Source organism: Ceratotherium simum, chromosome 39 (assembly GCF_057802395.1).
Source record: "Ceratotherium simum simum isolate JZ-2026a chromosome 39, ASM5780239v1, whole genome shotgun sequence".
Classification (NCBI taxonomy): Eukaryota; Metazoa; Chordata; class Mammalia; order Perissodactyla; family Rhinocerotidae; genus Ceratotherium; species Ceratotherium simum.
In genome coordinates this window covers 15,384,799-15,412,295 of record NC_141938.1, presented here as the reverse complement: position 1 = coordinate 15,412,295, position 27,497 = coordinate 15,384,799, and the positions used below count along the sequence as shown (strand labels likewise).

At 64.3% G+C, this 27,497-nt stretch overlaps 1 protein-coding gene across 1 annotated transcript; it reads right to left on the bottom strand.

Annotated features, from left to right (window-relative positions):
- Positions 1-1,925: 1,925 nt before the first annotated feature.
- On the bottom strand, positions 1,926-26,863 carry REXO1 (RNA exonuclease 1 homolog). Its single transcript, XM_087425831.1, has 16 exons — positions 26,637-26,863; positions 11,965-13,679; positions 10,965-11,069; positions 9,879-10,089; positions 7,967-8,130; positions 7,258-7,389; positions 6,966-7,089; positions 6,168-6,281; positions 5,852-5,989; positions 5,601-5,714; positions 4,928-5,001; positions 4,552-4,662; positions 3,443-3,558; positions 3,189-3,327; positions 2,847-2,967; positions 1,926-2,768 (listed from the first exon to the last, which is right to left on the bottom strand). Exons 1-16 carry the CDS (start codon positions 26,794-26,796, stop codon positions 2,680-2,682), a joined length of 3,627 nt encoding a protein of 1,208 aa, XP_087281957.1. The 5' UTR covers positions 26,797-26,863; the 3' UTR covers positions 1,926-2,679.
- Positions 26,864-27,497: the final 634 nt, after the last annotated feature.

The following is a 27,497-nucleotide window of genomic DNA, read 5'->3' as shown; positions in this document are numbered from 1 at the left end:
GCAAGGGGCGGGGTCAGAACAGGAGGCAGGGTCTAGGGGTGGGGTCATAGCGGGAGGCGGCCCGAGGGGCGGGATGGGGCCGGGCCAAAGGATGGGGCCGGGGCAGAAGGCTGGGCCCGAAGGGCGGCATGAGGCTGAGGGCGGCCCCGGGGCAGAAGGCGGGGTCGAGCGGGGCCTTGGAGAGGGCAAGGATAGCGGCAGGGCGAAGGTGGGGCCTCAGGGGGCGGGACTAAGAAGTCAAGACGGGCCGGGGCTGGGCGGGGTCTTACAGAGAAGGCCAGGGTAGGGGCGGGGCCAGGGCAGAAGCAGAGCCTGGGGCCAAGATCTGCGGTTAGCCTTGCAGCGGGGGCTGGGGCTGGGGCTGGGATGGATCGGAGGTCAGGTCTTTACACAGCAGGGCAGGATGAAGGGACCTCAATAAGGGAAGGGCATTAAGGGGCCCGTCATTTAAGGGCGGGACCTTGTAAATCGGGTCCTGAGTAGGGTGGGCTCTGGGCGCTTTCCCCACCGTCACCACCCTTCCCCCTAACCTTGGGGTCCCTCCCTCTGGCCCAGCCCCGACCCAACAGACCGTTGCCTGTGTCTCACTCTGTGCCCTAGCCTCCCCTCCCCGCCTGGGGCTAGGGCCCCCCTCTAGCCTCACCTATGAACAAATGTTGGGTGAATTAATAAAAGAATGAATGGATGCGGGTCCTGAGGACGGCACGCAAGGTCTGACCCAACCCCCCATCAGAGCAGCAACCTCCCACTCACATTTCTTTGGAGCCCGGGTCTGCACACCTTGCTTGGCTTCTGGGGGGCACCAGGTAAACCTCTCCTTTCACTCATTCACTCAACAAACGTTTCATCCAGCCCCACCCAGAGATTAATGAGCAAGCCCCTGGGGAGCAGGGCTGGAACAAATTGTTCCAACAGCCTTTAGGGGAGACCTCACTGGGTGCAGTCGTGAGGTGGGAGTCAGGGGACCCAATTTCCTCCCTGGGATGGTATCAGTGGGCAGAGCAGCTTCCTGAGCAGCAAGAAATAGGTTTGCAAAGGCCCATTGGGTTGGCAAGCTGAAAGTGTGTACACCTCCAGAGCTGGGGAGGTCTGTCCCCAACCGCCCACAGCCTCCTTGGGGCACTCTTGTGCTCTGGGGGACAGAGAGCAGACACCACTCAGAAACAGGGCTTCTGTGAAGCTGCCTGCACCGTTTATTTACAAAACAACTCCTTGTTTACAGAAGAGGCGGGGGCAAGTCAACTGGTCACAAGAACAGCCCCTAGAGGGGCGCAACGGCAGGGGCCCCCCAGGACCCGGAGAGGGAACTCGGTTCTCCCCTGCAGCCCTGGCTGCCATGTCCTCAGCCCGGGACCCTGCCCTCTCAGCCTTTAGCAGAATCCCGAGTGACAGGGTGGCGTGGGCCTCCTCCAGCCTTTGTGCTCAGGCATCTGGACCTGGGGCCCCCCAGCATCTCCCACTCCACGAACCTCTTTGTGGCTTCCCTTTTTACTTTAAATAAATTAAAAGTGGGGACCTGAACAGCCCTGGCCGTCGCACCCCCACAAGCCAGAACAACACTGGGTGTGCGCAATGGGCCAGCGGCTGCCCTTCCCTTCCGCAGTAGCTCCTCAGACCCGCGGCGCAGTGGCTGTCCAGGGCTCCTCACTCCCGGACCCTCCTCGGGTGGGCACGGCAGTGAGCAAAGCCAGCTCCACTCACAGCACCCCAAGGGGGCCGGAAGGGTGACCCAAATTGAGGCCCCCGGGGCTGTGGGTCTGCTGGGAACACTGCGTCCCCAGGGCAGATGGCAGGGCCCCGGGGCAGCCCAGGCGCCGAAGCTGGTTTTCCGGACAGTGAACTAAGTCCCATTCCTGCTTCCCCGGTTACAGGGACAGAGTGTGTCCTAACCTGGCACCAAGAACACCACCAGACGCCAGGAGATCTAAAATCCATACAAACATTTATTCTGTCCCTGCCCGGGGCTGGGGGAGAGGGCTCAGGGCCCTGTGGGGCTGCGGCCTTTACAGACAGCCCCTCTGAGGGCGGGCCCTGGCGGGAAGACCTGCGGCCTGGGGGCTGGCGGGGGGCTGGCTTGGTTTCCAGAGGTCTCAGAGCCAAGGCGGGTTGGGGGCGGCCCTCCCACCTGTGCAGGCCCAGGCCGGGCTGGACTCTTGGGTCCTGGTGGCTGCCGAGGCGCCGGCTGACCGCTCCCGGCTGCACCCCAGCCCCTAGGAGGGCAGGCAGCACCAGGGTAACTGCTCCTCCGGGTGCGGGAAGACAACTGTGCGAGTCATCAGGTTTAAATTAAAAATAATAAAAATAATAATACAAAATAAAAAAAGACAACCCCTGTCTCAAACCGCCCGCGACAAGCCTGCCCGGCCCGCCCCCGCCCCCGCCGCTGAGAAGGGGCAGGGGCAGGCGGCCTCGCTGCCGGGTGCTTGAACGGGCCGGCCTCAGCCTCGGGCAGCAGCAGTCTACGGGGACAGAGGTCTGGAGCAGGGCGCGGGCAGGGCATGGAGGTGGCGGGGGCTCGGGGCTCCAGGCTCGGCGTCGGGCGCTCTCCTCCCGGCTCTCGGGGGGCGCCGTGGACAGGGTTAGCTCTCGAGATTTATTGCACTGTTTTGGAAGGGGCCTGGGGCTAAGGACGGGCAGGGCTGTGGGAGAGGCGGCGGGCGGGCAGCGGGCGGGCGGCGGTCACCGCTTGGTCTTGGCGTCTTCTCGGATCTTCCAGATCACCAGATGCATGCAGGCGCTGGCGTCCTCGCTGGAGCTGTGCCCGTCCACTGCGGAGCAGGCGACGTGTGAGGGTGGGCGAGCCCACGGTCCCGCGCCCACTGCCCCCACAGTCCCCCAGGCCTCACCGTTGTCCTGGATGATCTGTCTGAGGTAGTCGGCCATGAGATTCCGCAGGGAGCGCTTGTAGGGGAGGCCCAGGCGGTGCGGGAAGAGCACAGACGTGTCCACCACGGTGCTGTGGATGACCTGGGGGCGGACGGCCGTCAGGGCCCTGGACCCAGGGCCTAGGGCGGCTGGGATGCACAGGTGCCCAGGGAGTCCCTGAGTGGCATGGCCCAGGAGGGAGATGAGGAACGCCCAGTCACTGACCCCAGAGCTCCCTCCCCAGCTGAGGGCACCAGGGCCACGACAGCCACCTCCGCCCTCTGAGGACCCTTAGCAAGGTGAGCGTGGGGCGGGCGGGGCACCTTCAGGGCCAGCAGGTCGCTCTCTAGGCTGTGTCCGATGAGGATGGTGTCGGCGCTGAACATGCTCAGCAGGACGGCCTGGACATCCCGCAGCGAGATGCTCGTGTCAGTGAGGTCAGCCTCGGTCACCCCCGAAAACCTGGGCGGGAGGAACAGGGGCCTTAGCGTGGCAGCGGAGGACACCAGGGGTCCCCAACCCAGGAGCTGGGCAGGGGACCGATAGGGGTGGGGTCTGACTGGGGGCCGGGCCGCACCTGGTGTTATAGTCAACGATCTCGTTGTCTGGCTTGACAAAAGTGTCGTAAACGACCTGCATGTCTGTGTCCACCACGGTGACGCGCGTCAGCTCCAGGCCGTACGTGGTGTAGGACTGTGGGGCCGGGAGGACACGCCTCAGACACGGCGGCCCTCCCTCTCCCTCCACGCGCACCACAGACCTGACACTGCAAGCCCAATGCTCATGACAAGGCCACTCTGGTCCCCAGTCCCTGTGGGCAGAGGTGCTGGCCCCATGCTCTGGGGGGCAGAGCGGGTGTGAACCCAGGGCACCCTCTCCTAAAGCTGGCACTACGCCTGCTACGCCCACACGGCCCCAAGTGCCAAGGGGGCCCTGGCTTGCAGGCAAGTCCTGAGTCAACTTGGCTGTGTCGTGCAGCATGCACGGCCTGTCAGGCCACATGGTACAGTGTCAGGCCGCGTGATACAGCATGCACAACGTGTCAGGCCACATGGTACAGTGTGTGTCGCATGTGTCAGGCCACGTGGTACAGCGTGCGTGGTATGTCAGGCCGTGTGGTACAGCATGTGTGGTGGGTGTCAGGCCACATGGTACAGCATGCGTGGTGGGTGTCAGGCTGCGTGGTACAGTGTGTGTGTCAGGCTGCGTGGTACAGTGTGCATGGTGTATGTCAGGCCGCATGGTACAGCATGCGTGGTGCGTGTTCAGGCCGCATGGTACAGCATGCGTGGTGCGTGTTCAGGCCGCGTGGTACAGTGTGCATGGTGTGTGTTCAGGCCGTGTGGTACAGTGTGCGTGGTGTGTGTTCAGGCCGCGTGGTACAGCGTGCATGGCGTGTGTCAAGGGGTGAAGAGCGAGCATCTACTTGGTGAGAGAAGAGAAGCTCTTTCTGAGCAGATGCCCGCAGGCTGTGAAATGTGCCTCAGGGCTACAGACATAAGTTGACCCCCAAGGGAGACTAGGACCTGGCTGTTGTTCACGGCTCTTCATCTGCTCTTTCTCCTAAAACCTCCACTGGCTCAAAGCTTTTGGTGGAGGAGCTGGGACAGCCCCAGCAAGCAGCAACACCCCTCCAGGGGCAACAAGTACTCACTGCGCACTGGAGTCAGAGCCGGGCCGACTCACCATTTCACAGTCGAGGGCGTAGATTCCCGGGTGACCATCTTCCGAAAGTTCTTTATCAAAGGTCTTCACAAACCCTTCGAGGTTTTCCTTCCGGCCGTCCTGCACATGTTGCTGAGGGTGGGGAGGGAAAGGGAGGTAAGGGCAGCAGGCTCGGCAGGGGGCGGGGGCGGGGGGAAGGGACCTCAGGAAAAGCCACAAGGCCAGGCTCAGGGGCCAGGCAGCTGCTTGAGGTGTTCACAGACGGTCCTGCTCTTTCCAAGGCCACCAGACAAGGCAGATAAATCAAAGGACGGGAAGAGGGCAGCTCAGGGGAGCCCAGCCACACCTCAGCTCCCGACGGGACGAGGCAGCAGCAAGCAGGGCCCAGGAGACCTACCTTGGCGACCTGACACCCGGTGGAGCCGATGGCAGCCGAGCAGCACGTGTACTGAGTCTCCCAGCCACCAGCCACTGAAAGGGAGAGGGCGTCAGCGGCAGTCCCGCCCCACGCCCGGCCGGCCCCACGCCTCCCACAGGAAGTGACCGACACCGGGTTTGCCTTTCCCGGAGGGGCGCCGGGCCCCACGAGGGGGCAAGGATGCAGGGCAGCAGCAGACCCCAACCCTGTGCAGGCCCCTCCCCGGGTCGGCCGTGAGGACACACCAGACGTGGACCCCAGGGAGGCCCGCCCACAGGAGCGCTGAGCCAGGGGGAGACCCTCAGGCTGCCCAGCCGGCGGGCAGCCCGAGGAGGCCCATGCGCTCCCGGGAGTGGGAACACGGTAACTAAATGACAGCACCAGCTGCAGGCCAGGACGAGCCCCGGGCTCCCGCTGTGCAAACGCCCACGTCTTTCTGCAAGCGCCCAGACGCAGAGGAAGGGCGCGTGGGGGCAACGGGGCCGGGGGGCCTCCCTTTATCTGCACTTGCACACTGTTACAGGAAGGCTTTGTACTCCTTTTGTCATAGAGAACCACGAAGGAAAGAAAATTAAGTGGTTCAGATGGAGAGAGCAGCGCCAGCCCAGTCCATCGCCCAGGACTCAGGAGGAAGGGGGCGGCCGCGCCTCACCTCGGTTCCGGCGGAGCCGCCCCCAGTGGTAGTAACACTCCTCATCGCGCACACAGCGGCCTGAGGAGGCCACGAGGTACTCGGTGCCACAGCGGCAGCAGATTCTGCAGGAGGCTGTGGGGACAGGTGGACAGGAGGAGGCGTGAGGCGTCAGGCCGGCCGCCAAGCCACGAACCTCTCTCTGCGTCTGCACCCGCTCACCCATGCTGTTCCCTCTGCCCAGACGGCCTTCCCCGCGGGAAGCAACTCACAGTCCTTGGGCTTCTTCTCGTCGGCCGTGAAGAGGACAGCGCCCCCCGGGCGCTCGGGGTGCGAGAAAGGGTAGCCGTTCTCCTTCAGCTGGTCCTCGGTGAGCAGGTACTCCCTGAGGCGGCTGTACAGGGCAGCCCCTGGGGACACCGGGAGAGGCGGTCAGCCCACAGAGGCTGGGCCAGGCCGAGGGCAGGCCTGGCCCGATGCTGCTGGGCGTGGGGACGCCTCTCCTCCTCTAGGGGAGCAGCGGGCGGAGGGAGCCAGGGGTTGGGGGGCATGGACGGCAGGGCCAGACCGTGGAGGAACCAGCCTCACCTTTCAGATCCTCCACCCGGGGGCTGCTTGGGCGGCTGAGCGAGAAGCTGGTCTTGGCAGCCAATTTGCCCCCCAGCACCGCCTCGTGGGACACGACCCTCCGGCCACCGCTTTCTGGAAGGGAGGGCGTGGAGAGTCAACTAGAAGCCTGACCTCATGCGACCTTCACAGCCAACTCGCCCCCACCTTAACTCTCAGGACCAGCAGGCCTTCGGCTGCCTGGAACCCCCGGATGTCCCCCCGAAGGCGTTCTCACCCCTCGTAGGGGAAGGGAAAGAATTTAAGTCGAGCTCTAACGGCCTCCTTGGGCTCTGCGAGAAGCCCGTCTGGAGTGGGGGGGGGGGGACGGGGCAGGGTGCCCGAGGCGAGAACGGGAAAAGCCGACGCCGCCTAATGCACCCTTCAAGAGCAGTCGTGAAGCGTCCTCGCCCGGCGCATCCCAAGCTTAATGCGCTGAGCAGCCCCAGCCGCGCCTCACACTTTGAAGAGGCCGCCCCATTAGCGGGCGCCCCGGCTCTCGAGAGCCCGGCTCACAGAGGAGGGTGGTTAATAGCGAGGAGAGGCTGTTCCGAGGGCGCGGGGCCGACGCCGTCTCCCACGGCAGCTGACGGCCGGGCCAGCACGCGCGGGGCCTTTTGTCTGAGGCTCTCAGGGCTCAGAACGGCAAACACGCCGCCCCGCTCCTGCAGCCCGGGGGCGGCCCCGCCTAAGGGTGTCAGAGCAGCCTCTGGCCCTCTGCTGGAGGCCCAGGCCAGAATCTTCTAGAGGCAGCCCCCAGGCCGCCCCTGCCCGACTCACTGTGGAGAGCAGGCGCAGCGCTGGGGCCCAGGCCCCGTAGCTTCTTGAGGGTGTTCACAGCCACGCTCAGGTAGATGTTCTTGCTGGGGCTGCGGTCGTAGGCCACCTTCTCCTCGTTCAGTGCCTGGGGACAGACGCTGCTCAGCCTGTGGCCCGGGGCCCAGGAGCCCAGGAGCCCACCCATGTCTGTCACAGCAGCCCGGGGGCGGCGGACCGGGGAGACATCCCAGGACATGGTGCAGCCCCTCAGCCTGGCCCCCGCCCCCCGCCGCCACCTCCCGGGAGCACGCACCTTCTCTATGGCTTCCTGGTTCGAAGAGCAGAATTTGAGACACTCCTCGATAAACAGGTTGAGATACCGCTGGCGGATGACAGTGGGGACCTTGCCCCCGAACTCTTTTGGGATAATGGGCTTCTTTAAACTCTAGAGGGGACACAGAATCACAGAGGGTGGCACGCCCCGCCTGGTCCTCTGATTTTCTCAGACCCCACGGGACATACCACGCACAGGGTGGACCCTGCCGGAAACTCGGGGCTTTAGTGACTATGAGAGCTCGCCACTGGCTTGTTGGTGCCAACGGGTGACCACATTGGTGTTGACAAGAGAGGAAACTGAGGGCAGGGGGAGGGGCACATGGAACTCTGCTCTCTGCCCAGTGCTTCTGTAAACTAAAGCTGCTCTAAAAAATAAAAATCTAGGGGCCAGTCTGGTGGCACAGTGGTTAAGTTCGTGCTCTGCTTCAGCAGCCCAGGGTTCGTAGGTTTGGATCCCAGGCGCAGACCAACGCACTGCTCGTCAAGCCATGCTGTGGCAGCCTCCCATATAAAGCAGAGGAAGATGGGCACGAGTGTTAGCCCAGGGCCAATCTTCCTCAGCAAAAAAAAAATAAAAATAAAAAAATAAAAATCTATTAATTAAAAGAAAAACAACTGTGGGAGTGGGAAGAGGGAAAAGAAAGCTTGTGCTGCTGGGTGTGTGGGTGGGCTGGGGGCGCAGTTACCTGTAAGGAGGGGCTGTGCGCCACACGCTTGGGGGTGACGGTGGTGGTGGTCTTGGACGCCATGCCCGACAACGTGCGGGTCTTCAGGGGCTGGCTGCCCGGCTCGGGGCCATTGAGGGGCTGGCTACTGCTGGCCTCGAGGGTCCTCTTGGCACCTGTGGGGGCTGGCGGGGCAGCGGGGGCGTGAGCGCAGGAGGAGAGCACGCCCATCACCGAGCTGCAGAGCACCAGGCAGCCGCGGTCATTCAGCGTCAGCAGGACGCGCATCTCGGAGCACAGGGGGAAGGGCTGGGGTCGGGGACGCGGGCTGTGGAATGACATTAGGCTCTATCTGCTTTCGGGCAAGTCCATCGAGCGGGGGGACACAAAGACGGGGCTCCAGAGGCCGGCTCAGGCAAGGCCGCCGCAGGGAGGATCCGGCGAGTGACGGGGGACGTGGGCAGCCTCTGCCGCATGTTCCAGCCCCCGACGCCGAGGCATTGACGTCTGAGGGAGGAAAGGCCCTGGCTCCCGGGCTGAGGACCGGAGGGCACGGGACAGCCCGGCCTGGGCACTGTGACCAGCCACCTGCCCGCAGCTGCCCCTGTGTTCTGCCTCCCCCTTTGATGACATCACAAACCAGACAGTCTCCCCACAGAGCACTGGGGGCGGGGACCATGGTGCCCACAGGCCACTTGCGGCCTGTCCTATGCCAGGATCGGCCTCGTGGCCACGCAGGAAGAAAGGGAGCCACCCACTGGGCAGAATGCGGCCTTTGCAAGGATGGAAGGACAGGTTCTAGGCCCATTTGGACACAGAGTGAACGGAAAGCAAGCACAAAGGAACGGACAGGACTCCTAAGATTCGAGGAGAGTCCCCTGCGGCTCGGGAGCGCCACCCATCTAAGAATGCTGGACTTCCCACAGGCCACCTCGTCCTGAGCAGGTCAGAGATGACCATGGCAGGGGCGGTCCCAAGCCACTGGCCATGAACTGGACACCCCAAGTGCCAAAGGGGCAGGCTCGCGAGAGTGCGTGTGGCTCAGGGTCATCCCCCTCCCTGAGGCTGAACCGCTGCTGACGCCCACAGCCCACGCCTCTCCTGCCGGGGTCTCACTCAGGCGCCCGAGAGGGAGGGATCAGGACCGGAGAGCTTCTCCTGAAGAAGGTTCTGGGCCAGGGAAAACCCGGGGAGAGCTGCAGATGCCTGTACTTGCAAGACCACCGTGTGGGGCGCCCTCTGGGGCCCTGGGGGCCCAAACAACTGAGCACTCGAGCACGGGAGCAAGGGTGCCCCGGGAGCTGGTCAGATGGCCCCCAGCCCAAGGGAAGCCGAACATGCATCTGAACACGTCCTCCCGGAGCCGCTGGCAGCCCTGGCCTCTGTTACACCGCCTCAGCTCCAGACGCACCAACGCACAGACGCCGCCACTGGGTGTCCCGCCCACGGCACTGCTGCGGAGTGCCCAGCTTCCAGACAAGGGCAAGTGGGGAAAAGTGTCCCCGGGAGCGGGACCAGGAGGAAGCACCCAGCCCCTCCCAAGGCCAGCTCCCGTCCCTGTCCCCGGCCCCGTCCCCACCGCCTCCAGCCCAGTGCCCACAGGCTGCCGGCCCCCGTAGCCCAGCAGCCCGGGGGAGGCAGGCACACAGAGCCCAGGGCGGCAAGGACAGAGAGGGACAGCCCCAGGGAGACTCTGGGTCAGGGCCTCGGGCAGGCAGGAGGCCAGCCAAGAAGAGGCTCCAGGTCTGGGGGCCAGAATAAGACACCCCTCAGTTTCTCCCCGGCCAACACCAAAGCCAGGAGAGGCCCAGAGCCGCCGGGCGCCGTGCCAGGCCTGCCTCAGCCTCCCACTGACTGGGGAGACTCTCACGCCCAGTTTACAGACGAGCACACCGAGACCCAGCCGGGCCCCCTCGCCTGCCCTGGGACTCACCTGCAGCCAGGCGGGGGTTGGGGACGTGGGCGATCCTCTTCTTCTCGCCAGGGGCCGAGATGTGGACGGAGGACGCCTTCTCAGCTGGCCGCTGGGCAGCCTGGAGCCAGCTGGCCGACTCCCTCTGCGCCTGCTGGGCCCGCCGGTAGCACACCTCCTGGGCGGTCGGGGGCCGGGCGGGGGGTGCCGGGCCTCTCCTCACAGGCTCCGCCTGGACGATGACAAATTTCGGGACCTGGCTGTATGTCGGGGGCACCCAGAGCAGGCCACTCAGGGCGGCAGGCTGACAGTAGGGCGATGGGCGGTACGACAGGGCCTCCAACGTTGGGGTTGGGGTTGGGCAGGCCACCCCCCCATGCCTTCTTCTGAGCTCGCGGGTGACCCCGTGGGAACCAGCTCAGCATGTTGGTCCTCAAATTCATGCTGCCTCGCTGTCCCGGGGAGCCTGCGCCTGGCTTCTGAGCGCCCAGACCATGCCCTCAGCCTCGATACAGGCACAGGGCAGGCAGGAATCCCAGGGCCCTCTGATTAGATTGGCCCACCAATCCAATCCTGCTTGATCCCATCTCCTGTGGACTCCAGATTCCGGAATCCCAGCCCTCCTCCGTGGAGAGGTCGGTGACTGGATCAAGTGCAGCTCCCGGCTGCTCAGCCTGGAGCCCGGTCCTCTGGCCCAGCCTTCCCTGTGCTAACTCTCTGACCACCCCCACAGTGACCTGACGACTGTGTGTCTCCAGGCCACAGGGGAGAAAACCAGGACTCAGAGAGGTCGGGCCACTTGCCCAAAATCACACAGTGCACGTCAAGCTGGAATTGGGACGGGGCAGTGTGACCCTGCTGGAGGGCTCTGTCACTCAGGCCGCCCCTCCTCTCACTCCCCCTGCTCCGTGCCCCGCCCCCCTCACTGAGCATACCACGAAGACCTGACTCGGGCCCCAGCCACTTCTCTACCAGGACACAGGGAGTGCCGGGGACACATCTGCCAAAGGAATTCATCAGCGAAGGACCACGGGGACCTCATTTCTGCACTTGGGGGCCTGTCTGCCTCCTGCCAGCCTCTACCCAGGACCCAGAGCAGACCCTTACCTCCTTGCCTTGCTTGGAAAGATGAGAAATTCTCCTCTTCTGCCCAGGGAACAGAGTGGTCAGACCCGAATGGCCCTTGTCCTCGATCTTCTCTTCCTTGGGGGGCTGAAACACACACCTGTCCCTCAACAAGGCTCCTCCCCTGACCTCGCCATCCCACACCTATCTGTGGGCTCCTCTCCCCCTGGTCTGGGCACGGGGAGGCTGTGTAACTCCCAGGCCCGAGAGGGCATGGGGGGCAGGCAGTAGGGTGGCTCGAGGGCGGGGCTCCCGGCCCCCCCAGCCGAGGCTCCCCAACGCTGAGAGTCCTGAGCCCACCTCCCAGGCCTCCCTGATGGCCAGTTCTGCAGATGTGCCTCAGCCCTGCACTCGCCACGCCAGGACCACCTGCCTCCTGCTCCCCTCCCTCGTGCAGGGCAGGGGCTCAGAAAGGTGGGGAGGGAGGGGATGGAGGCAACACCTCAGGGCCCTGAAGGGCGGGGTGCTGAGGGACCCAGGAGCCCACGGTCCAACCCTGTGACCCGCCCCCAAGAGAAGCTGCAGGTTTCGTGCCAGTCTCCACACATCCTTTGTTTAAAGCGAGCTCCCTCTGGTGGCCAATGTGGAGACACTGGACAGAGAGACCCAGACAGGTCGGGGCTGGCCAAGGTTTGGGAGGGAGGACGAAGGAGGGAGGGGAGGGAAGAGAAGCCGGGGCGGGGAGGAGAAGAAGAGGGGGAGACAGGGGCAGAGAGCAGCTGGGGGGGGGGGGGCAGGACAGCGGGGTCCTGATACCCCTGTGCCAGAAGGCTCTCTGATCGCTGCTGCAGGAACCCCGCCGGGTGGGCCGGAAGCCAGGGTCCTCTTTCTGGACAGGGTGCAGGGGGGCAGCAGGCAGCCACCAAGGGTCCCTGAATTTTGGACGAGTCAAGAGGCTGACACTGAGCGAGCTGCCTCCATTGCCGGCCAGCGCTGAGCTCCAGTCACAGGGACCCTCCGGGGACAGAGCCCGGAGCCTCACCTGCCGGGCCAGCCGGCCCTTGTCCTCCGTCTTCACGCTGGTGGACTCGTTGAAGATGCGCAGGCACTCCTCCATGGGGTCGGAGTCGAAGTCGATCTCCTTCTCCAGGGCGGCGTAGTCCACGTCCGAGCCCGCCCCCGAGGACGAGGAGGAGGAGGACAAGGCCGGCGAGGGGGGCGGGGAGGCCTTGAGGCGCTTGGGCGGCCCCCCCGCAGCGGAGAGGCCCAGGCTGGAGTCCGAGTCGGAGTCCGAGTCGGAGGTGGAGCTGAGGCTGGGGGGGGCGGGGGGCCGGAGTCCGGTCTCCGCGGGCCCCGGCTCCTCATCCTCGCTCTCGTCCCCGAAGAGGTCGACGTGGCTCAAGGCCCGCCTCGGCGGCTTGGGGGCGTCCCGGGAGGCGCCCTCGTCCAGCGAGCGAGCCTTGCGCTCCCCTAGCTTGCCCGCTGGGCTCTTCCCGCCCGTCCTGTCCGGCAGCTGGGGGGCGCCCCCTGGCGTGGGACTGGGCCGCGGCCGGTCTTTCCCTGAGCTGGCCACCGAGGTGGCCAGAGATGGCTTCTTCTTGGTCCCTTGGGGCCGCTCCGCCCTGTGCCGGGGGCTGCCGGCCTGCGGGCCCCTCTTGTCCGCACAGGGCTTCTCGGCCAGCCTCGCGCGCTCTCCCTCCTTACCCCCATTTGTCTTCCGGACACCGTCCTTGTGGCCGGGGGCCGGCGGCGCCCCCCTTGTCTTCTTCTTGGGTCTTCCCTCCTTGGGGTTGCTGCGGTCCTGGGAGGCCCTGGCCGGGGAGCTGGGCTTGGCCAGGGGCGGCTCGCCCGGGCCCTTGGGGGGCTGCCCCAGGTCCCCCACGTCGTACTGCACAGCCATCTCCTTGGTCTCCCGCAGGCCGCCCTCTTCGGGCTCCTGGCCCCCCCTGGAGCCCGGCTCCCCAGGGGCCTTGCTCTCGGCGCCCACCTGGGCTCTCGGGGGGCTGCAGGTGGCGGGCCCGTCACCTGGAGCCACGGCGGCGTCGTCGTCGGAGTCGGAGAACCTGGCCTCGCAGCCGCCGGGGGGGTGGCAGGGCTTCTTGAGTGCGGGAGTGCGGGGCTCACGGGCCCGGGGGCCCCGGGGCCGCTTGGGGGCCCTGTCGTCCCGGGAGCTGGCCCTGCCGAGCAGCCGGGCAGAGAAGTTGGACAGCGGGTCGTACTCCAGGTCCGTGGACGGCCTGGAGTCGTCCACCACGTACTTGCCGCTGGGGACGGGGCGGCTGTGGCGCCGGGGCTGGCTCACGGCCTTGGGGACGTACTCCAGGGCGCCGCCACCCCCTCCGCCGTGGCCCGGAGCCCGGGCCAGAGACGCCAGCGAGTACTTGCTGCCCGGCTCAGCAGGAGCAGCCAGGGGGGTGGGCTGGTAGCCGGCATCAGGGCTCAACAGGCTGCGGCCGCCAGGATTGTAGTCGAAGGACAGCGGGAAGGCGTCCTCGTCCAGGCCGGCGCTGCAGGCAGCGGGCCCGCGGGGCGCCAGGGCAGGGGCCTCGGCGGAGCCACGCTCGCGGGCCGTCTCCAGCAGCTCCTGGTACCGCCGCTGCTCCAGCTCCACCTCGGAGCGCACGGCCTCGATGGCTTGGTTGACCAGCTCCAGCTCCAGGATGTCCGAGCGGGTCTCGTCCCCTCCGCCCAGGGCGCCATTCTCCCTCTGCACCGGGGGCTTGGGCAGCTCAGGGTTGTAGGGGTCATAGCCAAGCCCTGCAACAGGAAGAGGGGGAAACAGCCGTAAGCAGGCCTGCAGAGGCCACGGCCACAGCCTCATCCCGGGCCGCGACCCCTGGGGCTGCAGGCAAGAGCGGAGGACCAGCCTTCCAGAACCTACTAGGGGCCAGGCCTCCACCGACCCCCATCGGGGTTCTGCAGCATGTCAAGGTTTCCAGAGCGGCCCTCCACACAGGCCCTGCCCCGCAGACGCTGACAGGTGGGGTGAGGGGCGCAGCACCTGGGCCCCAGAGAAGGCCACTTAGCCGGGGACTTGCTGGTCCTCCAGGGACTTCCCAGGGTGGCTGGTGGAATTTGCATGACAACCAGAGGGGGTGGAGACTACAGACAGGACCCTGAGATCCTGGGGGTGGGGCGAGATGGCAGTGGGCTTCCCACTGGGCCAGGCCCAGACAGAAGCCACGCCAAGCTGCTTCCTCCAGTCGGGGGGAGCTGGGAGGATGCCTGCAGAGGGCCTGACACGCAGGCAGGGCAGAGGGCACAGAGACACTCGACAGGGGATGGGGGTGTGCGTGGAGCTCCCCAGTTCAGGGCACGGGGGTGGGAGGGGAGCAGAGGGCGGGGCCCGACACACCCCACCCAGCTCAGTCTGCTGCATGCAGGGCTCTGCCGGCGAAGGCGCCTTCAGGACTCCATCCCACACACTTTCTCGTCCGTAGGCGAGTCCACCCGGTCGTGCATGTGCCAGCGAGAGAGCAGAAACCACTGAAGCACCCACTGCTAAGGAGCACCGGGTGGACGAAGGACACCCACACGACACTTGGAAGGGAAAACGAGAGAACCCCAACCATGGTAGCAGTCCATGGGCGTAGAAAACCAAAGCCGTCGTACGTTCAAAGAACGTGCAACAGCCCGAAAACCCCACCGAGTGGGTGGAGGGCAAAGTGTGTGTTCTTTTAGTGTCTCTATCCATCTGAAGGGTTTCCCCCCGAGGGCAGCAGGGGACAGGTCACTCATGTCATTTACCTGGTTCTAGGGCATGTTCTGCGAGACCAGCACAACCCCAATAACCCCAATACTACCAATGTCGGCCCAAAACCCACAGAAGACCCTCGCTTACGGACAGAGGTGAAGAAATTCTAAATAAAATGCAAGCAAATCAGGCCCAGCGTCCCCAGCAAGGCGTAATACGCCACATTCAAATATCCCAGAGTTTAAAGAGCTCCTCACTAGAACATCCATCAGACGTGATTCTGTGACACCGCTACAGAAACAGGCGATAGACTGGACACCCTGTGGTCGGCAGAGTAAGACCCGAGTCTCCCTGGAGCCTCGGGAAGGACCAGCCCTGCCCACAACGTGGGTCTAGCCCAGGGGGCCACTGTGGATCTCTGACCTCAGGACTGTCAGAGGACAGATCCGTGCTGTCGTAAGGCACCCAGTGTGTGGGGACTGGCTATAGCAGCCCCAGGCAACGCATGCCGCATCATTCAGCAAGGCCACACAGTGGAAAACCGCGAGGCTGCTGCCTTCAGGTGACAAGGAGTTGCGCAGGGGACAGTGCTCGGCCTGGGTTGCCGGGCGCAAGGGATGGAGGGAGGGTTCATCGTAGGCGTGCTGCCTGGCTTTTAACTTGGAACCTATTTCTAGATCGTACTTAGAAAGGAGAAAGTTAGCCCCGTGGCTTGGCGGTTAAGTGCGCGCGCTCCGCTACTGGCGGCCCGGGTTCGAACCCCGGGCGTGCACCGAGGCACCGCTTCTCCGGCCATGCTGAGGCCACGTCCCACATACAGCAACTAGAAGGATGTGCAACTATGATATACAGCTATCTACTGGGGCTTTGGGGAAAAAAAAGGAGGAGGATTGGCAATAGATGTTAGCTCAGAGCCGGTCTTCCTCAGCAAAAAGAGGAGGATTAGCACGGATGTTAGCTCAGGGCTGATCTTCCTCACAGAAAAAAAAAAAAAAAAAAAAAGAAAGGAGAAAGGAAGCGCATGTCTGCGCCTGGGAGCACCGAGGACACGCCAGGGCTGTGGGTGTAGGTGGGGTGTCGGGGTGCCGGGGGCTCTCCTTGTGGGGCATTTACACAGCACCAGGCCAGTGCCAAAGCAGTGCTGGGGAACAGTCATTTCACGGCCCCCCATCTCACTGCCGAGGATGCCAGGGCGCAGTTGGGGGGAAACCTGGGGTCAGGACACATGGCCACCCCAGGTGAGGCTGGAAATCCCAGCAACAGCATTGAAGGCCAGCCTCCCAGCCCACCTGACGCATGACAGGTCCAAGGGCACCAATGGCAGACCCACCCTGACCCGCCACCCGCTAGTGAAGAGAGGGAAACCGCTAGTGAAGAGAGGGAAACCGATGCCCTCCCCTTCCCTCCCCTCCACCCCAAGCCCTGGGGCCCAGACCCCAAGGCAGGGAGGGAGGGAGCAGGCTGCAAAGGCTCGGGGACCACAGGCGGAGGGGAGGAGGGGCTGACCAAGTGTCCAGGTGGGAGGGAGGTGGCCCCGTTTCCTAACTTGGAGCCATCCTGGCCGCTGTTTGTTTTCTCAGGGCCATTACACCTGCCCACCCGCTCCGGCCCCCAGGCAGCCCAGGAGCCCCGCCACCCCGTTTGTCAGGTAGAAAGGGTGGGTGCACTCGGGGGCCAAGCCGCTCGGACCCTCAAGGGGGTGCCCAGCCCGAGCACCAAGCCCCTTGACCTGAGCATCCAGAAGCCTATCAACGTGGGACATTTTCAGTCCCAGGCGGCAGTTCCTCCCAGACCCCACCCCACTACACCAAAAAGCAAAAGAAACCGCCCTACATGGTCGGTTTGAAGAGGTCAGGGTCCAGAGCCTGTTCCTCTGGGGCCTCAGCCCCCCACAGTACCGTAAGGTACTATAAGGCTAGGTTACCAGCCTGGAGGACTCTGGACTGTTCTAGAAGCTATGAGCACAGAGGCCAGGAGCTCGGCTGTAGCCCCACAGCTTAGAAGTGAGCGCACGGTGCGGGGCGGGGGCGGGGGGGGCGGGCAGGCGGGCCCCCTGAGCCCCGTCAAGGTTCCCTGAGGCTTCTAGGGGGGAAGAGACCAATGCAGAAGGTCCCTGTTCACGCCACCGAGCCCCTGCCCCACCCTGCCTCGGAGCACCGGGTCCCTGGGGCCCTGTGGAAACTGGAGAAGATCCTCCAGAAAATGTGTGCAAGCTGCCCGGTGCCCTGGGAGCCCTGTCCGCTCAACTGTGGGGGCGCGTCGGCAGGTGGGTGGGGCAGGTGACCCTCAAGAGGTTGGGAAAAGGCCATCGCCCTGGAAGATGTCCTCCGATTCCCGGGGAGTTAATGTGGATGGAGGCGAACGGGTGCTCTCTGGGGGCTGGCACCAGGTACACATGCGTTTGGTAAACAAGATTAATTGGGTTGTTTCTGGGAAAACGGATGACTGTAAAAGCCCCCCGAGGCCCAGCTGTGGGAGCTACACTTTTAGGAGAAGTGAGACCCCTGGGCCTCCTTCCTGCACCCCTTCCAGGGCGAGGAAGGGCTGAGTGCTGCCCAGCTCCTGCCCAGCTCCAGGGACACCCACAAGGCGAAGGGCCTGCCTGGCGGTCACTTGAGCGATGCCCCTTAGGAAGACCCTTCCCTGTCCCCACGGCCCACCCGGGCCCAGCCTTCCCCTGACCGGCCCATGCTGGGTTCCGTGCAGGCAGCGGCCGCACACCCACCAGGACCCGCTCGGCTGAAGGAGGGAGCCAGCTCCCTCTCCCGGCCCCGGCCACAGGGGCGGCTCTCCCAGGGACCCCGTCCTCACACCCTCTGCCCACCAGCTTCTGGGGCAGGCGTCCAGCACAGCGGAGACCAAGCCTACTTCCCCGCCTCCACCAGGGGAGGCCAAACCCCCAGGTCCAGGGCTGGGGGACGCTGAGTTCGAGAACCCGTAGGGGGCCCACGAAGGGCAGAATGACAAACAACACAGGGCGGTGGTCCCTCCCGAGTCCTGGGCGGCCATCTCCAATCCCTTGGAACCTTCCCTCTGCCCAGAAACGCCCCCACCCGCACCCGGCTCCTCTCCGCTCCCCTCGCACCCTCAGGAACCGCTCAGATGCTCCAGCTGCACGTGGAATTCACGACGAGCGACGACGACAAGACCACTGGGCAGGGGAGGTGCGCAACCCCACTGTGACCTTCCTCACTCCCTCTCCCGGGACCCCCACATGAGCTGGATGAGGCACTCAGAGGCCTTCCGTGTCAGCCCCCTTCACAGACGAGGAGACCGCGTCTTGGCCAGGTCCAGCAGCTTCCCAAGCCCCACACGGCCGGTGAGAGTCTGTCCAACGCCAAACCCTGGGTCCTCTCCCGCCCACAGGAGCCCCAGCACTGCTCCCGAGGGACTGGCCGTCGCTCCCGGCTCTCCTCCTCCTCCGCTGCCCAAGGCCCAAAGGTGATAAGCACCCAACTACACAGCGGTCCCCCTCCCCTGATAAGACTCGCTCCTCCAACCCAGGTGGTGGTCAAGGCCTGCGACCCTGCGCAGGGGCGGTGGGGACACGGGAGGGAGACAGACAGTCCCTGCCGCACGAGATAAGCAGGACACTGGGGCCAGTCACGGTGGGGCGACTAGACCCCCCCCGGGGCCTGGGGGCCGCCTGGGTGGCAGACGCCTTGACAGTGGAGAAGGAGACGACATTCCCATGGGCGTGGTGCTGGAACAGACGCCGGCTAACGGCCTCTCCCAGCTCGGCCGAACGCAGGGCGGGAGGCCACCTGGGCTCACCGGGTCAGAGCACCCCCGACTTCGGGCTTTCATGGAAGTGGGCTTGGGTGGGCACTGCTCCTGAAGGCCTCCTGCCGAGGAGGGCAGAGCAGTACCCAAGGCCCTCGGGGGGCCCGCCTTCACTCCTTCCCTCCAGGCCCAGAGTCTCCGCTCCTGCGGGCCTCCCCTCCACCCCCGAGGCGGGACGGCCTCAAGCCCTGGTCCTCAACATCTGGGTACCCCACTGGACAGCCCAGGAGCCCAAAGCCCAGGGGTGAAGGCACCTGGCCATACACTCATTCTGGACCAGAGGGGAGAGCCCTGCTGCTGCCTGGAGCACCCCAGACAGCTGGAGACAGAACCGGGGTGGCTACCGGGAGGGGTACTCAAGGGCACACGTGGAGGGGCGTCCGAGACGTGCCCGCTGCTGTGGCTGGGGGCCTCCTCCCCACCTTGTGGGTCCTCCTCCATCTCCAGGACAGGATGACAAGGCTGGAGGACCCGGGACCCTGGCAGGAGGCTCAGACCCCGGCCTCCCCTCACAACCCCCCACCCCCACCTCAAGCTTCCTCTCAGCTCTAAAGGGCCCAGTGCAAGGCCAGGGCTGCGGGACAGGGGCACCACACAGCTGGCTCCGGGAGAGAAAGGAGAGAGGGCCCCAGGCAGACCCCCTCCGCACCCCGGTAGCCGCCTTGGGCATCCTCCGGCACACAGCCGCCGGGCGCCCTCCCTCCGAAGCCCAGTCTCAGGAGGACCAGGCCGACACTGCCCTGGAAACACCCACAGCCTGACACCGAGCAGCAGGATCGGGACCGCGACGGGAGCTCCGCCATGCTTCCCAAATACAGGGACGCGTGGAGCGAGGACGAAACTGCAAAGGAAAACACGGGAACACACAGCCCAGAGCAAACACTCGAAGGGTGTGGACCGGAGGGACCGGCTGCGGCGGCAACAACAGGCACCTGGGGGTGCAGGGGAGACGGCCTCTCTCCTCGCACTCGGCCAGCCTCGCAGACTGTCCGTGGCGGCGGGAGTCGCTGTCCCAGTCTGAACAAAGACATTTTCAAAAGAGAGTTCTCTCCCCCTTTCTGGCCCCAGGGTGTTTCCAATTCCCCAAACACGTCTTCCAGCGGGCGTTTCTGGGGTCCCCTTCCTCCACAAAACAGCCTTCCTGGGAGGCCCCCAGCACAGAGGCCCCCCCACGTGGAGCAGCACCTTGGGGAAGTTCCGAGTGAAGCCGGGGGGGCGGAGCGGGGGGGCGCAGGCCCAGCCGGTGAGACAAACGCTGCGCCCCTCACAGCCATTCCCGGACGTGGGGCCGAGGCGAGCGGAGAGCCAGCCGCGTCCCCTAAGAAAAAGCCCTCACACTGGGTCACACGTGAGCATCAGTGGCTTTTATTACTTGACCCTGCAGAGAGGTGCTGCGGAGGGGGTGACGGAGGGCTGGCCTTCCAGGTGGACCAGTCCCATCCCACATTCGCATCTGTGCTAGCTTCCCACCCAGAGCAGGAGAAGGGGCCAGGAGGCCTCCGTCTCAGTGACTCCTCCAGGCAGCCCTCCCAGATCCTCCCCTCGGAACCAGGGGAATGAAGTGCTCGGGCGGTACAGCGCTGGGACACGGGCGCACGGGGATGGGGCAGCTGGCTGGGCCCGGGGGTTTCCGCTCCCGTCTCCTGAAATGGTGCCCACTCCTGGTCTTTGAGGGCCCTCCGGCCACTCTGCCAGCGGAGGAGGCACGGGTCTTCCCAGACAAGTGATTGTGATATGTGACCATCTGCTGGGCAGGGATGATGCTGCCTCTTGGACACACAGGGACAAGCAGCACCAGAGTGTGCCTGGAGTGAACACAGTCCCAGTGCCCCTGGGACACGCCCTCCCCATCACCTTCCACCCTGCCTCCTCCTGTCCCCTGCGGTCCAGCAGCTCAACACGTTGACCCCTGGCTCTCCTCTGCACGCCAGCCTAGACCGAGCTGGCCAGCACAGACGCCTGCACAGGTCTGTGGAACAAATGAGTGAATGAATAAATGAAATACCGACCGAGAGCCCCGGCCCCTCGATGCCTCACGGACGCAGGCCTCTGTGGTGTTCAGAAGACAGGCCCTGCAGGGCAGACAGCTCCCAGCAGCCACAGGGGCAGGTTAACTGGCTCCGAGTCCCCCATCTCCCGGCTTTGGTGGACCAGCCAGAGCACGGCGGCTCTCCCAGGGCTGTGCTAGGGAAAGACCAGTGACAAGTCAGTGTGACAACAAGGACCCCTGGTGGGCCCACTGGGGGTGGCAGCAACGCTGGGGGGCAGCCTCTCCTTCCCCCTCTTATGCCCCTCCAAGCCACAGAGCATGAGAACATTCCAGGCCTTTCACTGTGCTGTCTCCCTGCCCAAAATCCTGGATTGCCGCCCCCCATCCCATCCCACTTCCAGCCACCGGGCAAACTCCTACTCATCCTTCAAAGCCCAGCTCAGTAACCGCTTGCTTGGGGATCCTCGCCTGACTCCCCTGCAAACACAGGTGCCAACTGCTCTCTCTCTGGACTCCGGCCCCTATCTATGCTGCCCAACAGCCCTTCTTCACTTCCAGAGCCCCCTGCGTGGCCCACAGACACGTACTGGATTCAGAGCCGGAAGAGGCCTGGAGGCCCCCAGGCCAGCTCCTGACTTGACAGACAACACTGAGGCCCGGGTGTCTGCGTGTCCAGGCCGAGGCCACGGCTTATGAGCGGCCACATTCCACCCCCCAGAGCACCCAGGTGCTGGACACCCCCATCAGCTTCCTGTCCTGTTCTCCTCCACCAAACCAAAGCAACAAGCAGGAGGGCAGATCCCCCAGAAATGCTCTGGGCTTTCAGTCCTGCCGGCCACCCACGCAGCCTGCTGCGGACGGGCACCCCACACAGCCGCTTCCAGAAAACCTCAGCGCCCAGAGGAAGCCGCTGGCCCCATCACCCTACAACCACCAGCACACGTGCCTGCTTCCTCAAAGGGCGCAGGCCGACCCTGTGGGAACGTCCCAGGACCCAGCCATCACGAAGGAGGACGATGGGTGGCCAGGACACCCCACTGACACCCGGGCCCCCGAGTCTGCCTTGAGCAGCTCCCGTGAGTGGCACCTCCTCCCGCACCTTCCATCTCTTCAGTGTTCCCCTCTCTGCCGTGAATCAGATCCTACCAACCAGTCTACCCACACGCACGGACGGCTCACGGAACAGCAGCCCGAACGCCTGTGCACCCACCGCTCTGCTCGTCACTAGAGGTGATGCTGTGAAGGCGATTCTGAGGGGGCGGGTGGGGGAGGACGGCAGAACAGAGAGAACGTTTCTGCAGCACAGCCGCATGAGACAGAGGAGGCCGCACCGTTTGTTGAGGGCCCCCATGACCACCCTGTCTTGCAGACACGATAACTGAGGCCGAGGCGGTAACACTGACCGGCTGGAGGCCAGGCCAGCCCCGTCCCCGGCCGGGCTCTCTGCACAACAGAAAGCGAAGCCCACGCGCCTTCATCTGGGATTCCGCTCCACCCGCAGGGGCTGAGAGCCAGCCGTGGCGCCTGCACCTCTCCTCGGGAGCCCCTGGAGGACTCGGGAGGTGGGAGGCCCACTCAAGCACCCCACACGGGTCCCCTGAGCTCCTCCCAGACGGCTGTCCCCGCTGGCCCCCCCTTGTCTCTGGGCCCCGAGGCGCTGGGAGCAGGTGGTGCTATTCAGGGTTTGTCTCTCTTCCCTGACGGCCTCGGCCAGCTTTCCCATCCCATCCGGAGGACACATACAGCCCAGCTGCTGGGACACTGACCACGTTCCTCAGTCTCGCTGGGACCACTGACATTCGGGGCCGCATAAATCTGTGTGTCTAGAGGAAAGGGGCCATCCTGGGCACTGTGGGGTGTGGAGCAGCATCCCCGGCCCCCAGCCACTCGATGTCAGGAGCACCCCCAGTGTGACAACCACAGATGTCCCCAGACATCGCCCAGTATCCCCTGGGGGGCAGGATCACCCCCATGGAGACCCACTGCTCTACTGATGGGCACTAGGCACAGAATCCTAAAATGTCAAAATAGCTTTATGCACAAACACACCCCTATTTCAGTGGCCCCAGCCCGAATCGGGCAAGGCAGGTTTTTAAAGCTGTCCAGGCCGTCCGGAGGGGCCGCCAGATGTGGGGACAGAGACCTGGGGACAGCCTGGCGCCTCACTGGGGACTGTGGAGCCTCAGACAACAGAATCCAACTTAATCGGTATGGCAGTACCACAACCACAGTAAAAAGACACAAAGCCTTTTATTGTGAAGGCTGGCGGAGGCATGGCAAGCCGGCAGATGCGGGACGCGGGGCGATTCACAGAACATTTTTCTTTTGAGTTTCTGGTATTCTCCAATGTTTTAAAATAAACGCTACTCTGAGTCCCAGAAGAAAGTGTTTTGAACAGAGGCAACGTGTGCAGGCTTCCGCCAGCTGTGACGCTGCCCCCGGAGAGCAGGGCTGCTTCTGCGCCGGGCGGAACCACAAACAGAAACCTGGGTTCTTTTCACACCGTGCGCGCGGTCGTGTAAGAGGTGAAGTCAGTGCCAGTGACATTTACAAAGAGAGGACCGCTTTGAAAATCCACCCCACCTTCCCCCCATCCCAGCCTCACAGAAACACTGAGAACAATAGAACAAAAGAACCACCCACCCGTCGTGGTGAAGGCTCCTCAAGCTTCAATCCCGAGCCGGGTGGCCCTGGCTCCTGGGGGGCGGGAGCCGCACCGGGATGCACAGCTCTCTGGGAGGGGCAGGGAGGGGATGCTAAAAAAGACAGTAGAGTGGCCCCAGCAAGCAACAGCCTAGCACCAGGGGTTTCAACCAGGGCGGTCCTGCCTCCAGGGGACACTGGGCCATGTCTGGGGACGTCTGTGGTTGTCTCACTGGGGGTGCTCCTGGCATCAAGTGGGTGGGGCCAGGGATGCTGCTCAACCCCCCACAGCGCCCAGGCCGGCCCCAATGTCCACAGTTTCCACTATTCCTCCAACCACCTTCAGAAGCTCCCACCCAGACGAAGTGGGAGGCCCTGCCTGGCCCCAGCGAAGGCCACACTGTCCACCAACTAGCAGAAACACTGCTGGGTGCTTGCACGCCCTGCCAGGCCTGCAGGCGCAGAAGCCAACAGTGCTCTCTGCTGGGGCTGCCTCCCACTGCCAGTTCTCGCCCTGGAAGGCGAGGGAGACAAGCAGCACTGCGCTGTTGCCGAGAAGCTGTCGGCCGAGGCACGCACGCTTCTGTTCCATCTCTGAAGGAACCATCATGGGGCAGTGGGACCTCACCCCCCTGTGAAACCCACTGGCACCCAGCCCATGCACAAAGAGCTGAGGCCTGCTCAGTGCAGCCATACGTCGGGGCCGCCTATCACTGTGGCTGCTCCCCTCCCGCTCCAACTCAGCTCGCAGAGGCAATAAAGGAAAACCCTCCCTTTGTGGGGAGCGCTCGGTTCTCTGGCTCTTTCCTCCCTTCCCCGCCTGACGTTCCCGGCTCAGAGCTCCCCTGGAGAAGCAAGGCTTGCTCTCAGGATTCCAGACCCCAAAGGGCAGCGAGGGCCTCCTCTGAGGCCCAGGAGGGCAGGGTGCCCAGGGAGCCACTGCTGCCACGGCCACTGCCACACAGCTGGGGCCACTCCTGCCTTCCATCAGGAGCCAGGCCTTCCCGTCAGCCTGTCCTCAGGTTCCAGTGCTCAAGCCCCGCAGCTCTGTCTTCCCCGGGCCTCACTGGTACCTGCTGCCCCAGGGCAGAGCGTGAGCCCAATGGGCACCTGCGCCCAGGTGTGTGGGACCCCCAGGTGCTGGGCAGCAGGAGTCAGGAGGTGGTAAGCCAGGTAAGGGCCTGACCACCCGAGTCACGCGTGTCCCCCACTCACCAGCCATGCATACACAGGCAAGAGACTTCCCATCTCTGGGCCTCAGTTTCCTCATCTGTAAAATGGGGGCAATCATCCCTACCACTGTTTGAGGGTCACAGACGGAGAGCCTGCCCGAGGGTGTGTGGCGGTAACTGGGCACCACCACGACCCAGTTTGGAGGTGGACATCCTGGAGCACTCAAAGGAGGCTGGATGGAACAACATCTCTGCCTGGTTCCCACAGGGGCCTCAGGCTTTGCTGGAAGGCCCAGGAGGCCATCGGCCCACGCCTGGAGGGACTGGGCCACACAGGAGCCCCCGAGTCCCACCGGCAGGCTGCTCCCATCCAGCACCTTAACACTCCTGCCAGCTGCTTACCAACGAGCCCAGGCAGACCTGGCCCAGCCCACCCTTGCCAGAGCATCACTGCTCAGGCCGTGCACATCCTGTCACAAGTGGACCTGGACAAAGCCTGGACTGCTGCAGCCTCTTCAAGCCCAAGAGGAAACCAGGCTGTCAAAATCTGGGGGTGGGGGGCTGAAATGGGGAGGAGGTCACCACAAAGGAGGAAAGTGAGGGTCAGAGAGGCCCCACAGCAAGAAAGAGGCTGAGCTGGATCTGACCCTGCTTTCTGCAGGGATAGGCGGCCTTCTACCAGAAGGTACCCAGAGACCTTCCCCCCAGAGACAGAAAGAAGACCACTTAACTCTCACCCGCAAAATGAAAACACAGATGGACTGGGGTAAGGGGCAGGCAGCTGCAGGCTTCCCACAGGAAAGTGCGGCAGACAGGACTACCAGAATGGGCTCCCAGAAACGATCCTTTGGGAGACTAACTGGCCATTTGTGACGTAGAAAAAAACTGAAAGAATGACCTGGCGTGAAAGGAACAGGTGAGAAGAGAAATCAGCGCTCCAGAGTTGGGAAGAAAGACGGCAACGCTGGCACTCAAAGACAAGTCAGAAAGTCAGCGGTACAAGGGAGTGGTCCTGGTCTGTTTGTGCCAACGGTGAGGAACCTGGAAGTCAGGGGGCTCTCTGCAGAACACCACACACGATGCCGATAAGTAAGCAAATGCAGTCCAGAAACTGCGCTTTAAGAGGAGAAAACCGACCACAGAAGCTGGTGTCCTGCCTCCGAGAAGCCTCCCACACACAGGCCCTTCCTGCCAACTCCCGGCCTCCACCAGGGGTAGGGGCAAGGTCCAACCTGACACTAAGTACCCGTGGGCATCTGTTTTCCCTCCTCAACGGTGGGTTCCTGAGAGCCAGGCTCGCACCTTACACGGCTCTGAACCCTCCGTGCCTGGCACAGGTGTGGAGCCAGACAATGAATGCTCGCGCCTGGCCCGCTGCAAACAGTCGGCTGCAGGTGCCGGTGGTCTAAGCAAATTTCTGGGGGAAACCTGAGAAAATTCTACCTTAATTTCTTTTTCTAGCAAAATGGGAAAACAAACCTGTTATTTAATCCTAGCGGGAGCGCTCCTCTTGTGAAGTAAGAAGGTTCTGAGATAAGAATCGCTGTTTTACCGGCAAAGCAAGAGAGGACGTTTGAAACTGAGCCCAAATGAGGAAATCTGGGTCTGACAGAAAGGGAGAGCCAGCCCTGAAGGGCAGAGGTCACCAGTGGGAGCCTGAATTTCCCTCGGGAAGAATGACACCACACTTACACCTCCCTCCAAGCCTTTCCTTGTGATGCCCCTGTTTCCCCGACTCTCCACGTCTCAGCTCAAATCCCACACGCCAGACAAGAAGCGCTGCTTGACGCCTCGCAGCTCTCACGAAACTACCATGACACTGACAGTCACCACTATGATGGATGGGCAGTCCACTAAAGCAGGGCGTTCCTGGGAAGCCTATCCCCCCCCCGTCGCAGTCAAGTGCGTTTGACGTACTCCCCCCTCCAGCCGCGTCTGACCCTCGGCTGAACACACAGTGGGGGCTCCTAAGTAAGACCCTTCTGACTCCACTATGAGAGACAGTCGTGGCCAGGACCAGAGGCGCGGCCGGGGGAAGCGGCGAGGAAATAAACAGGGGCGGCGACAGCACTGGGGGTCGGGGGGCGGCGAGAATGGTGCCCCCAGGAGCTGGGGCGCAAATGACAGGAGTCCCGGGCCTGCCCGCCAGTGTCAGCGCGCTCGGCCTGCGTTCAACGCTCCACCCTCGCGACAGCTCTAGGAGGACATGTCCTCCCGTTGTTTACATTCTACGCCTGCAGAAACGGAGGCTCACAGAGGCCCTGCGACTCGCACCGGGCCCCCCGGGGGGGGGTCCCGGTCCCAGCTGCAGGGACGTCGCCCGCGAGCGTGCGGGGCGGCGCTGGGCCGGGAACGGGGGGCTGGGGAGCCCCGGCGGGGGAGTCTAGGCCCGGGCCGGGGAGCCGAGAACCGGGCGGGGGGGCAGGTATTACCTGCTGCGGGGGGCGCCGCTCCGCCGCCGCCGCCGGGCGCGCCCGGACCCCGGGCCCCGCGGTGCCGGAAGTGGCAGTAGGGCCGCCGGCAGGGTCCCCCGGGCGCCCCAGCCCAATAGGGGCAGTCGATGGCCCGGAAGAAGCCGGTGGAGCGTAGCATGGTCCGTCCCGCGGCGGGGCCCCGGCCCGGAGCCGCCCGGGCCCCAGGGCCCCTCACTGGCGCCGCGGTCGCCGCCGCCCGCGCCTCACGGACCCCGCCGCCGCCATCTTGCTCCGAGGCCCCCGGAGGCCCCCGGGACGCCGCCGCAAGGGACCCCGGGAGAGGCTGCCCGCAGCGCGCCTGATCAGAAACGCCTGCTCCCGCGGGACCGAGGCGGGTCGCGGGCCAGTGGGCCGCGACAGGCGGCCGCGAGAGGAGGAGTGGAGGGCGCGGGCTTCCGTGCTTGCGCCCTCCGGGAGCCGCACCGGCGCCGCCGCCCAGCCCTCCCCGGCGGCAGCCCGAACATCTTGGGCCCCAGGCCCCTGAGGCACCTGGGCTGTCCACGGCGCGCCTGACCAAAAAAAAACCCCTCAGGGCCCGGCTACGGCTCATTTGCATTTAATTTGCGTTTTATTAGCATGTCGCCCTAGAGCGCCCTCTGCTGGACTAGGCGAGTCCCGCGGGCGCGTCGTACCTGTACCGAGGAACGCGCCTCAATTACCTGGTTCACGCTCTAAAACTCAGCTCCGCCCTGGTATACAGTTGGCTCTCAATAAGTGCTTCATTTCTCCCACCTGAACTCTTGTCAGCAGCCGACTCCTCAGGTCCACAGGAGGCGTCCTATTCTCGATCACTTATTTGTTCACCCAATATTGAGCGCC